The sequence below is a fragment of the Cyrtonyx montezumae genome, unplaced genomic scaffold (assembly GCF_038088225.1).
Source record: "Cyrtonyx montezumae isolate F1298 unplaced genomic scaffold, pur_monq_1.0 scaffold_8, whole genome shotgun sequence".
In the NCBI taxonomy this organism is placed as follows: Eukaryota; Metazoa; Chordata; class Aves; order Galliformes; family Odontophoridae; genus Cyrtonyx; species Cyrtonyx montezumae.
In genome coordinates this window covers 89,364,576-89,376,017 of record NW_027072089.1, presented here as the reverse complement: position 1 = coordinate 89,376,017, position 11,442 = coordinate 89,364,576, and the positions used below count along the sequence as shown (strand labels likewise).

General features: G+C 42.3%; 1 protein-coding gene across 1 annotated transcript; it reads right to left on the bottom strand.

The window, feature by feature from the left end:
* Positions 1–10: 10 nt before the first annotated feature.
* Positions 11–5,696, bottom strand: LOC136058935 (probable 2-ketogluconate reductase). The gene is made up of 6 exons (XM_065752764.1): positions 5,540–5,696; positions 4,095–4,479; positions 2,380–2,551; positions 1,232–1,410; positions 566–662; positions 11–218 (listed from the first exon to the last, which is right to left on the bottom strand). Exons 1-6 carry the CDS (start codon positions 5,558–5,560, stop codon positions 65–67), a joined length of 1,008 nt encoding a protein of 335 aa, XP_065608836.1. The 5' UTR covers positions 5,561–5,696; the 3' UTR covers positions 11–64.
* Between the last annotated feature and the right edge of the window lie 5,746 nt (positions 5,697–11,442).

The following is an 11,442-nucleotide window of genomic DNA, read 5'->3' as shown; positions in this document are numbered from 1 at the left end:
GAAAGGTTATCAAATTACTGTTTCCTCACTCCAGGGTAACTGCTAATGATGTTAACAGGTCACTTCACAGCAGTACTTCATTAGGGATGGGAAGACCTGCAAGACCTGCTTGTATGCTTTCAGTCATGTTTTCCTTCATCAGATGGCGCGTCTTTACAGTGGCACTTCCGATGTGAGGAGTTATAATAACATTCTTCAGTTTTAACAAAGGGTGATCCCTGCAGAAGGAAAAGGAATACTGAGGAGAGAGTCACTCACAGAGCATGTTTCTTCAGCACCTGAAGGGAACCAGGGAAGCATTTAAAATAATAATTGAAAACAAAAAAATAACTGTATGACCTAAGTATACTCAAGAGTTCAAGCTGAAGCCTGGCTTGCAGCTTTTTATGCAGCAAATTCTCCAAATGAGACAGCGTGGATTTTGCTTTACTGACGCAGAGGGATTTAAGACATTGTTTCAGTAAGACTAGCAACAAAATTACACGATTTCTTACATGCTCACAAACTTTTTCTTATGTTGAAGTGCACACATTCAATTTCTATTTAACTTAAATATATGTCCAACCTTGGCAAAGGTTCAGGATATGTCACATCCAGAGCAGCTGCCTTAATAACTTTGTTTTGAAGGGCCTCCACCAAAGCAGCCTGATCTACAACCAGACCTGGGTTACAGGAAAAATAAATAAATAAATAAAAATAAACCAACCTCTTACTTTCACATTGCCACACAGTTTTCTATCATCTTTTATGGCATGGTGATTAGGCAAATTGTAGGGCTAATAATGATCACAAAGCAGCAGCAGAGGGTGGTGAACCAGGAAGAAGCAGCTTGGGTATGTATATGACAGTTAGACAGGAATTTCAAATGTATATAATAGCATAAAACCAAGAGCAGTACCAGCCTTCAGACTGGACATATGTTATTGAGAACACTACAATTAAATAGCAAACTAAATAAAAAAATAAAGTAAGACACTGTATGAATACAGACAGACCTCTAACACTCCAAACTCAATAACATTTTAAAGACATAGTGGCTCATCATGGAAACGCTCAAATGTTTCAGATATGACCATGGGCTCATTAATCGTTTAATTGGAGATTTAACTGAACACTTCAGAGTAAAAGACTTTTTATTAGAGTTGAATTTCCCAGAAATATTTACACAAAATAAATGAGATTAATAACTGCCAGTGAACCATAATGTAGTTTTATTAATCCTGCACCTTACCTCTGCTGATATTAATGAGAATGGCTGTGGGTTTCATCAGCTGTAGCTCCCTCTTCCCAATCAGTCTATGTGTTTGAGGTGTCAGGTTCACAGCCAACATCACAAAATCTGCCTGCTGGAGCAAATCATCTATCTTCTTGCAGTAGGTAGCTCCAACAGCATGTTCTTCTTCCTTGTTTCTGGGGGGGGGGGGGGGAAAGAACTCCAGTAGTAACCAACAGGTCGCAGAAAAAGTTTAAATTAGAGTTACAAAAAAGACTTTTTTTTCTTTGCTCTTTAGTGAGAAGCAGATAGTTAATTATCTGACTGAAACTAAATGAATATAAATGTTAAGCACTGCTTCTCAAAATCACAGTATCAGCTGTGCTATGCAAAAACGTGCAGCACTATGCCCATGGCAAGAAAGTAAGAAATCCATAGAAATGCACTCAATAAATAATAAGATAAATGCATCTGTATCACAGCTTCAGGATGTAACAGAGATTCTTTTCCAATGTACATGCAAAACTGACGTTTGATGTAAATTCTCTTCCTTGTGAAAAGTAACTCATCCAAAAATTGCTGAGGAAACAAATGAGACAGGGCAGAGGATAAGTCCTCAGAAATAGATGCCAACAGGAACTTGCCTGCTCTGTGAATCAGTACTATCTCACTGGAAGAATACAGTGTAAGATCTGCCAGCACATTAATCCATATCAGGACAATTTGGGCTGCCCAGCTCACATTGGCTTCCCACAGTGAAGGACACACAGTGCATGCGATGGGTCCCTGGGAGGCAGGTACACAGAATAATACATGTGCGAAGACAATCAGAAGGGCTGTAAAGAGTGACTCTCTTTAGGGCCAGACAGTTTTAAAAGGAGGAGGTGTTTCTGTCTGCATTCCTGCTGTGTCTAAGTCACAGCAGTTATGTCACCTTGGACTGTTTCTCCATTCCTCAATCTACTGGGATGTCACCAACATTATAGGAAGGTTCATGGGGAGATCAGAGAGATTTATTCTGTTCCCTTTCTGACTTTCTTTTCATACAAGTCACAAAACTGATGAACATCCTGAACCCAGTGAAGATATTCTGCCACTTAAAGACATAGCCATAAGAGAGCTACAATGGCAAAGCAGACTTTCTTTGGAGCTGTATCCAGTTTTACCTTCGTTTCCTGTTATGGTATAAAATTTTCATTTCAAAGGCTTTGGCTCTCTCAGCGACTTTGTAGCCAATGGTGCCCATTCCAATGATGCCTAGTGTAGCTCCAGAAACTTCAGCACCCAGCCAATTGGCAGGGAAATATTCAGTTTCAGGGGATATTGCCATTTGATGGCCTTGGATGAAAAAAAGAAGAAGAAAAAAAAAAGTCATGTAAAGAATTAAGTGATTCCTGGCATCTGGTTACTTTCTTTCATAGAACAACACAGAATCAGAGGAACAGTAACGTTATTATATTTCCGAACAAGATCTGAATAGTGATGCACTCATAGGTTCATAGGTTCATTAGGTTGGAAAGGACCTACAAGATCATCTAGTCCAACCATCCTCCTATCACCATCCCTACCCACTGAACTACTAAATCAAATCCCTTAGCACCTCATCTAAATGCTTCTTGAACAGCGCTAGGGATGGTGCCTCAACCACCTCCCTAGGCAGGACATTCCAGTGCCTGACCACTCTTTCAGGGAAAAAATGTTTCCTCAAATCTAATCTAAATCTTCCCCGGTGCAACTTGTGGCCATTCCCTCTCGTCCTGTCATTATTTATCAGGGAGAAGAGGCCCACCCTCTCCTCACCAAAACCCCCCTTCAGGAAGTGGTAGAGTGCAATAAGGTCTCCTCTGAGCCTCCTTTTCTCCAGACAATCCAGCTCCCTCAGCCACTCCTCATAAGACTTGTGCTCCAGACCCCTCACCAGTTTTGTTGCCCTTCTCTGAACACACTCCAGGGCTCAATGTCCTTCTTGTAGTGAGGGGCCCAAAACTGAACACAGTACTCGAGGTGCGGCTGCACCAGAGCTGAGTACAGGGGGATGATCACCTCCCTGCTCCTGCTGGCTGCACTATTTCTAATACATAAATCGCAATGCAATTTCTTACACTGATTGTTTTCTTAGGATATAAGCATACCTAAGACCCTCTTTGGAAGACAAGGCAAGGGCAAAGAAGCAACCTCACTTTGAGGTATACCACCAGAGCTGTTCATTGTCTTTTTCTATCTGCAGTACAAATAAATTAAAATGCAACCTTGCAACACAGCTTCCTACTCATGGTGATCCATCAACAGGGCTAATGTAAGTGACAGTGCTACAGATATCACCTGCACTCCAGATTCTGAATAGCCCATCTGAAGTAATACAGGCTAGGTTGTAGCGTCATCAAGACTTTCAGTAAGGCCAGGGAATGTTTCCCTGCCATCTTGCGGATATACCACAACTGGCAGAGAACAGAAACAGTAAAGGATGGACAGATTTCTTAACAGTTTGTTCAAAATGACTCAGATTTACATCATATAGGCAAAGACAGGCATTAGGACTTCTTGCAAACATCTCCTTTTATTAGAACCTGAAAAACAAGACTGCAGCGGAAAGTAGAATGAGCAAGTGGCTACAAGCTGAAAGGAGAACTCAAGAATTTAAGACTATCTGGAAAAAAGAAACGTACTTACCTTACTGATATACCTTACTTATCTGTTGGGAAACCGAATGCACTACATACAAGTTATTACCAGTGTAACAGATCTATCTTTTTTTCATCCCTGTTTTTCTTTCTCTATTTCTGCTTTTAAGACTACCTTTGCAGTCATCACAAATTTTCTGATTGCATATTTTGAAGAGTCAGCCTCTCTATAAATCATCTGAAAGCAATTCAGTTATTACCTTCCACAAGCCTCCTGGAAGATGCCAGCATCAAAGCCATCCCCAAGTCTGCAGTGTCAGTGGAAACAATAAATGGAGTGTTAGACACTTTCACACCATATCTAGAAAGGAGATTCAGATCCAAGTGATCTATTCCTACTCCAGAGCTCGCTACTATCTTCAGGTTAGGCAGGCTCTGCAGCAGCTCTTCATTAATAACTGGTTTGTGATACCACATGTAAATAGCTCTGATCTTGTCGCCAATAAATTTCTTGTTTTCAAGATATTCTTTCATGGTGATGAGACAAAAACGTTCCTTTAGAAATTCAGCATGGTCTTCATATACTCCATGCTTCCCTCCAATACAGTCAATTAGCACACAAGGCAGTTCCTGATCCTCCATGGCCTACAAAAGCAATGAGAAACCCAAATGACATATCCTAAAGTGACCCACTGCATCTTTTTTTTTTTTTTTTAATAGGAATTTATTGGCTCGATTACATGTTCTTTTCTCACTCGAGGATAGATTTCATCAAAGATATTTGCTCTCATGAGTAGAACACACATGTTCTCCACCCATTATTCAGAAGGGTGTTCAATTTTTATATCATCCTGATAATAAGAATATATTGTTTCTAGCATACAGCTTTGCTAACACTCAAACAAAAGAACAACTAGACGTCACTCCTGTTCAGTGGTTAGCCTATTAGAGGCCAAAGTCTTCATAATTCCAGAATTGGCCACATTAGTCTGTGTTTTAGTCCCCACATTCTGTCTTTGGTCACCATCTATGCAACCACACGCATCAACAAGCACAAATGAGATTATCTCAGGGAAAGGTTTTGTTCAATAGAATAGCTATAATTTCAGCTATGGACTTGGGAGTTATAAAATTACTTCCTCAACATAAGGTTACCCTTTTTATTCCTGTCTCCTTCCATATCCTGATATCACTGCACTCAGGTGACTCTGCAAACAAGTCTATGCATTGCCTCTGAGTAAGACAAGAGGTAGCACGTTGCCTCTCAGCTGCTTCACAAGCACAGTCCTGGCATCAGAGGTACAGAAAAACTAAGCGTGAGATGCCTCCAATACCAGCTGGCAAGACTGCTTTTCTGGCTGAGAACAAGCAGCAATACCCGCTCCAGGACTGCTGGAAAGCATATACCACTCTCTTGCTCTAGCTGCTTGAAACAAGCACACACTTTCTCCTCCACCCCTCCTTCCTCCTCTCCCCTCTCCCGCCATATACCCAGCCACTGAACCACGGTTTTGCAGACCTAGGGTGGACTGAGACGTGCATAAAGTCCTCGTGGAAGGCATTTGTGGAAGGGGTTGGAGATAAGAGCGCGCCTGAGAAACAGCCGGTCCTGCGGACCTCCGCCCAGCCCTCCAGAGCGCCCTGAGCGGGCAGCTCACTGCAGGCACTGGAGCTGACGAAACCAGAACCCCCATACCCTGCTCACCTCCGCGCTGCTCGCCAGCATTACCGGGAGGCGGACCGGCACTCCGGACTGTGGGGGAGGAGGAGGAAGTGAAGAAGGAGGAGGAGGACAAGAGGACAGGGGGGAGGAGATGTTCCCAGGAAGCTGCCAGCGGCCAGTGTCTTCATAGCGTGAGGGTTGTACCTTGTCCACCTGGATTTGTAGGAGAAAGAATAACATGGCTTAACAAATCATCTTATCTACGTGAATATTTTAAAGTGTGATCTGATTCTGTACCATTAAGACATTATAACAATCAAGATTTTGCCTTAATGCCATGCTCATTGGTTTTGGTTTTTTGTTTTGTTTGTTTGTTCGGTTGTTTGTTTGTTTCTGGTTTGGTTTGGTTTGTTTTATTTTCCCACACTTTTTATTCAAAGGTCTGATATCATAGAATCATAGAATCATAGGGGCTGGAAGGGACCTCAAGAGATTGAGTCCAACCCCCCTGCCAAAGCAGGTTCCCTACACCAGGTAATATCTATATACAGGTGATATCTCCTAATATACCAGGTGATATCTCTGGTGCTGCATCCACTTGAGTTAACATGGGCTTGAAGAACTGTCTCTGATCAGCAGACACTAGTGGCAGATCTCATTGCATACATGAAGAATATCCCCAGTAACCCTCTGAGATCTAAGCAACTCTGTCAGGCTAAAAGTGGTCATTCACTGCCATTGTTATCCCAGTTACAGACAGTCCTATGTCTATCCCAGATGCGAACTATGTTAAAATTTGCCTGACAAGGATTCTTGCACCCAGAATTCAGTTTATGGAAGCTACTGAGTGCTGTTTCAGTACTCTGGTCGCTAAGCACATGCTGAGGTGATTCCTCTTGCTTTGTAGGTGGTGAACAAAAAGGATCTTACCTGTGTGGTAGGAGCAATTCAGGAGCCAGAAAACCCTGCCTGAAACTATGGATCTCTTTTCATTCCAGGCTGAGAAATAACCAGCAGTAGTGAACTACTGCAATACTTGGCAATTGTATAATTGCATATAATTCTATCTCCTCAAGTTCTACCAAACAAGTTTTGATATGCAGAACATTCAGGCAATCAATTTCAACATGAGATCTTCTCTAAAATAACGAAGAAAAGATAAAATGCAATAAATTGTCATATTACAAATTATATGTAACCATAATTTTTTATCCTGTTAATAACTTCTGAGTGTCTTTTATTGACATGGATTTCATATTCACAGGGTTAGACTTTAAACCAAAAATTCATGAACTAGCTAGATGGAGTTAAAGTGTATTAACTAGATTTCTAGTGTAAGTCCAATTTATTTGTTATTTCTTTAAAAGAAAGCGATAAACACTTAATGCTTACACATTTTGTGTTTCACATCAACCTCTTGTAAGTTTGCTGATAAGACATAATGGGTGATCTTTTAACTTACTGCTTATGTAACAGTGTCTGAGATCAAAGGGTCACTGTATAGCAGCAGAGAAGAAAGATTCTAACAACTGATTTTCTACCAAATTTCAGTACTGAAGATCAAAAAAACCAACAAACAAAATCCTTTCAAAGGTCAATATAATAGTTATCCCACTTCCATATCAAATCAATGAATTTGGGCTAACAGAATGGAGACACATTAGACAAAGAATAAGCAATCAAATATTCTAAGCAATACTATTATTCTTTAAGTAGGAAGCAATGACACGTATATCAACTGCCAAGAAGATGAGCTTGGTTATGTGGCTAGATGTGGAGAGTTTCAGACAGCTTCAAAGATGTTTTGTGTAACTTCAGCAGATTTTCAAATTTGTTTCAGCAGCTGATATTAAATATAGCAAAATATGTGACAGAAGGGGTCAGGAAACCACTTTGAACCACTTTTGAATAACCAAAGAGCTGTTTGAATTACCAGAATGTCATGAAGAGCATTATATGGGCAGCAGTCAAACAGCAGCTTGAGATGCTGTATTAGAAGAACTATTGCTATTTGCTGTTACTTTATTACTGTTGAAAGAGATCTATTATACTGGCATTGTGACAAAGTTCTCAGAAACTCATAATTTCTATGGTTACATAGAGAGAAGTATTGCACAACTTAATTCCTAGGTTCATTAATTATATGTTGCCATTGGTTTCTATGTAGTACTGCAGGAAAGCTGATGTCTGCAGTGTTGATAAGGTGCTTGCATAATAATTGTTTCTTAAGGTAAGACTTTTGAGATATTGCATCAGCCTAAAAGACTTTTACTTAACATAATACATTTCCTAGCTGGGATGTTTAGCCCTGTTTAATTATGAAATTGGATAAGGATATATGTTCCTTATATGTTTTAAGTAGTGCTATGTGTGACCAGGATTCATAGGCAAAAAAAAACAATTGATAAAAGAAAACCACACAAAACAAACAAACAAACAAACAAACAAATAAAATAAAACCAGTACCAGGAGGTCTATATTCTAATGGGTTAGCTTTTCAGGCAAGGCCAACCGAAGCAATGCATTTGTTTTTACTGATTGGAAGTCATCATGAAGCTCTACCACTAACCTGGGTAGTGGCGAGGGGCTCGTCTGAAGTGCATCTACACCAATGCACACAGCATGGACAACAAACAAGAAGAGCTGGACGCCATTGTGCAGCAGGCAAACTATAACCTAGTTGCCATTGCAGAAACATGGCGGGATTGCTCCCATAATTGGAGTGCTGCAATGGGCGGCTACAAGCTCTTCAGAAAGGATAGGCAAGGAAGGAGGGGTGGTACAGTGGCTCTCTATGTTAGACAGTGCTTTGATATTACTGAGCTTATAACTGAGGATGATAAGGTTCAATTCCTATGGGTAAAGATCAGTGAAAGGGCTGACAAGGCAAACATCCTGGTGGAGGTCTGTTATAGACTGCCTAACCAGGATGAAAAGACAGATGAGGTGTTCTACGAGCAGCTGGCAGAAGCTGTATGGTCACCAGCCTTTGTCAGCATGGGGGACTTCAACTTCTCTGACATGTGCTGGGAATACAACATAGCACAGAAGAAGCAGTCTTAGGAGGTTTCTAGAGTGTATAGAAGATAACTTCCTTCTGCAGCTGGTGAGAGAGCCTATGAGACCACTAGACCTGCTGTTCACAAACAGAGAAGGTCTGGTGGGAGATGTGGATGTTGGGGGCTGTCTTGGACTGAGTGACCATGAAATGGTAGAGTTCTTGATTCTTTGTGGAGCCAGGAGGGGAGGACATTAAAACTGCTACTTCGGAGGGCGGACTTTGAATTGTGCAGAAGACTAGTAGGGGAGGTCCTCTGGGATTCAGCCTTGGAGAGTAAAGGGATCCAGGACAGCTGGTTACTCTTCAAGAAGAAAGTCTTATAGGTGCAGGAGCAGCCTGTCCCCCTGAGCCGCAAAATGAACTGGTGGGGAACAAGACCAGCGTGGATCAGTGGGAGCTTTTCTTGAGGCTCCAGGAGGAAAAGAGAACCTATCTCCTGTGGAAGAAGGGAAGGACAACTCAAAAAGGGTACGAAGTTGCTAAGATGTACAGAGAGAAAATAAGAAAGACAAAAGCCCATCTTGAACTCATCCTAGCCACTGGAGTAAAAGGGAACAAGAAACACTTTTACAAAATTTATCAACAGTAAGAGGAGGACCAAGGAGAATCTCCATTCTTTACTGGATGAAGCTGGAAGCATGACCACTGAGAATAAGGAAAAGGCTGAGGTTCTCAATGCCTCTGTCTTTAAAAGTCAGACCAGTTATCCTCAGGGTACTCCACTCTCTGACCTGGAATTCTCAGTTGGGAAGCATAATAAAACCCCCATGATTCGGGAGGAAACAGTCAAAGACCTACTCCAACTGGACTGCCACAAGTCCATGGGGCCGGATAATATTCACCCAAATGTGCTGAGGGAATTGGCAGAAGGGATAGCTGAGCTGCTTTCCATCATCTCTCAGTGCTCCTGGTTGACTGGTGAGCTCCCAGAAGTCTGGAGGCTTGCCAATATGACCCCCATCTACAAGAAGGGTTGTAAGGAGGATCCGGGGAACTACAGGCCTGGCAGCCTGACTTCAGTGCCAGGGAAGGTTATGGAGTATATTGTCTTGAGGGAGATCACATGGCATGTGCAAGACAACCGGGGGATCAGACCTAGCCAGCATGGGTTCATGAAAGGCAGGTCATGTTTAACCAACCTTCTCTCCTTCTATGATCTAATGACTCCTCTGATGGATGAGGGAAAGGCTGTTAATGTAGTCTACCTAGACTTCAGCAAAGCCTTTGACACTGTCTCCCACAGTATTCTCCTGCAAAAGCTGGCAGCCCGTGGCTTGGACTGGTACACTCTTGGCTGGGTAAGGAACTGGCTGGAGGGCTGGGCCCAGAAAGAGGTGGTGAATGGAATTAAATCCAGCTGGCAACCAGTCACGAGTGATGTTCCCTAGGGGTCCGTACTGGGGCCTGTCCTCTTCATTATTGATGACATTTATTGATGAGGGCATTGAGTGCACCCTTCGTAAATTTGCAGATGACACCACGTTGGCTGGAAGTGTTGATCTGCCTGGAGGTAGTGAGGTCCTATGGAGGGATCTGAACAGGCTGGATAGCTGGGCTGAGGCCAATGGGATGATGTTCAACAGGACCAAGTGTCAGGTCCTGCACTTTGGCCGCAACAACCCCAGGCAGTGCTAAAGGCCAGGGGCTGAGTGGCTGAAAGATTGTGCAGAGAAATTGGACCTGAGGATGTTGGTTGATGCTCAGCTAAACATGTGTCAGAGATGTGCTCAAGTAGCCAAAGTCCAATGGCATCCTGGCTTGTATCAGAAATAAAGTTGCCAGAAGGAGCTGGGCAGGAATTGTCCCCCTGTACTCAGCACTGGTGAGGCTGCACCTCGAGTACTGTGCTCAGTTTTGGGACCCTCACTGCCAGAGAGACATCAAAGCCCTGGAGCATGTCCAGAGAAGGGCAGCAAACCTGGTGAGGGGTCTGGAGCAAAGGCCCTATGAGAAATGGCTGAGGGATCTGGGATTGTTCAGTGTGGAGAAGAGGAGGCCAAGGGGAGACCTTGTTATTCTCCAGAACTACCTGAAGGGAGGTTGCAGTGAGCTGGGGGTCAGACTCTTCACTCTTCTAATTAGTGATAGGACTGCAGGGAATGGCTTCACGTTGTGCCAGAGAAAATTCAGACTGGATGCTAGGAAATACTTCTCTGAAAGAGTGGTCAGGCACTGGAATGGGCTGCCCATTGGTGATGGAGTCACCAACTCTGGAAATACTTAAAGAATGTTTAGACATTGTGTTGAGGGACATGGTTTAGAGAGAACTATTGATGATAGGTGAATGGTTGGACTGGGTGACTTTGTAGGCCTTTTCCAACCTTGATGATTCTATGATCTAATAAATGGTGGAGGTTTTGGGGTTTTTTTCATCTGTTCTTATAGATACTGGTAGCTTTGTTTTCAGCTTTGTAATTTATCACTTAGCCCTTTGTTATGAAAGGTTAGACATAGATGTGTCAGGATAATACTGGTGACAATCAAAGGCATACTGGGTGCCTGTACTTCACCGAAGTGTGAAGTGTCATGACTATGTGGTAGCACCTTTAAAATGATTAGTCTTGGTAATATCTAGCAAAGCTCATGTTTGAATATATTTTTAATAAAATGTAACAACATAAAAATAACTATAAAATGATCCGTTACATCTTGTGAAGTACTGTTTCTCACACCAGTAGGCTAATGGAAACATCATTTCTAGGGAGCCTTTCAAAAACTGCAAAGGAGTAGGCAATCAGAAGTTATTTCTCCCAGAGCCTCTTAAAGCCTGCATGCATTTATCCACAGCTGAAAGAGAAGAGTAGTTTGTTCCTCCACAAGGAAATTAAAATTGTAAAGATCTCATTACATGTGAGACTCAGCCAGAGCTCTCCCTGCCCATTCT

What these genes read in the sequence shown, in the direction of transcription:
- LOC136058935 (XM_065752764.1), bottom strand. Translation starts at nt 5,560, where the DNA reads ATGCTGGCGAGCAGCGCGGAG. An exon ending in TTCCAGGAGGCTTGTGGAAG is followed by an intron (nt 2,552 to 4,094) that starts GTAATAACTGAA and finishes TTTTCATCCAAG; the next exon opens with GCCATCAAATGGCAATATCC. An exon ending in TCTCATTAATATCAGCAGAG is followed by an intron (nt 663 to 1,231) that starts GTAAGGTGCAGG and finishes CCTGTAACCCAG; the next exon opens with GTCTGGTTGTAGATCAGGCT.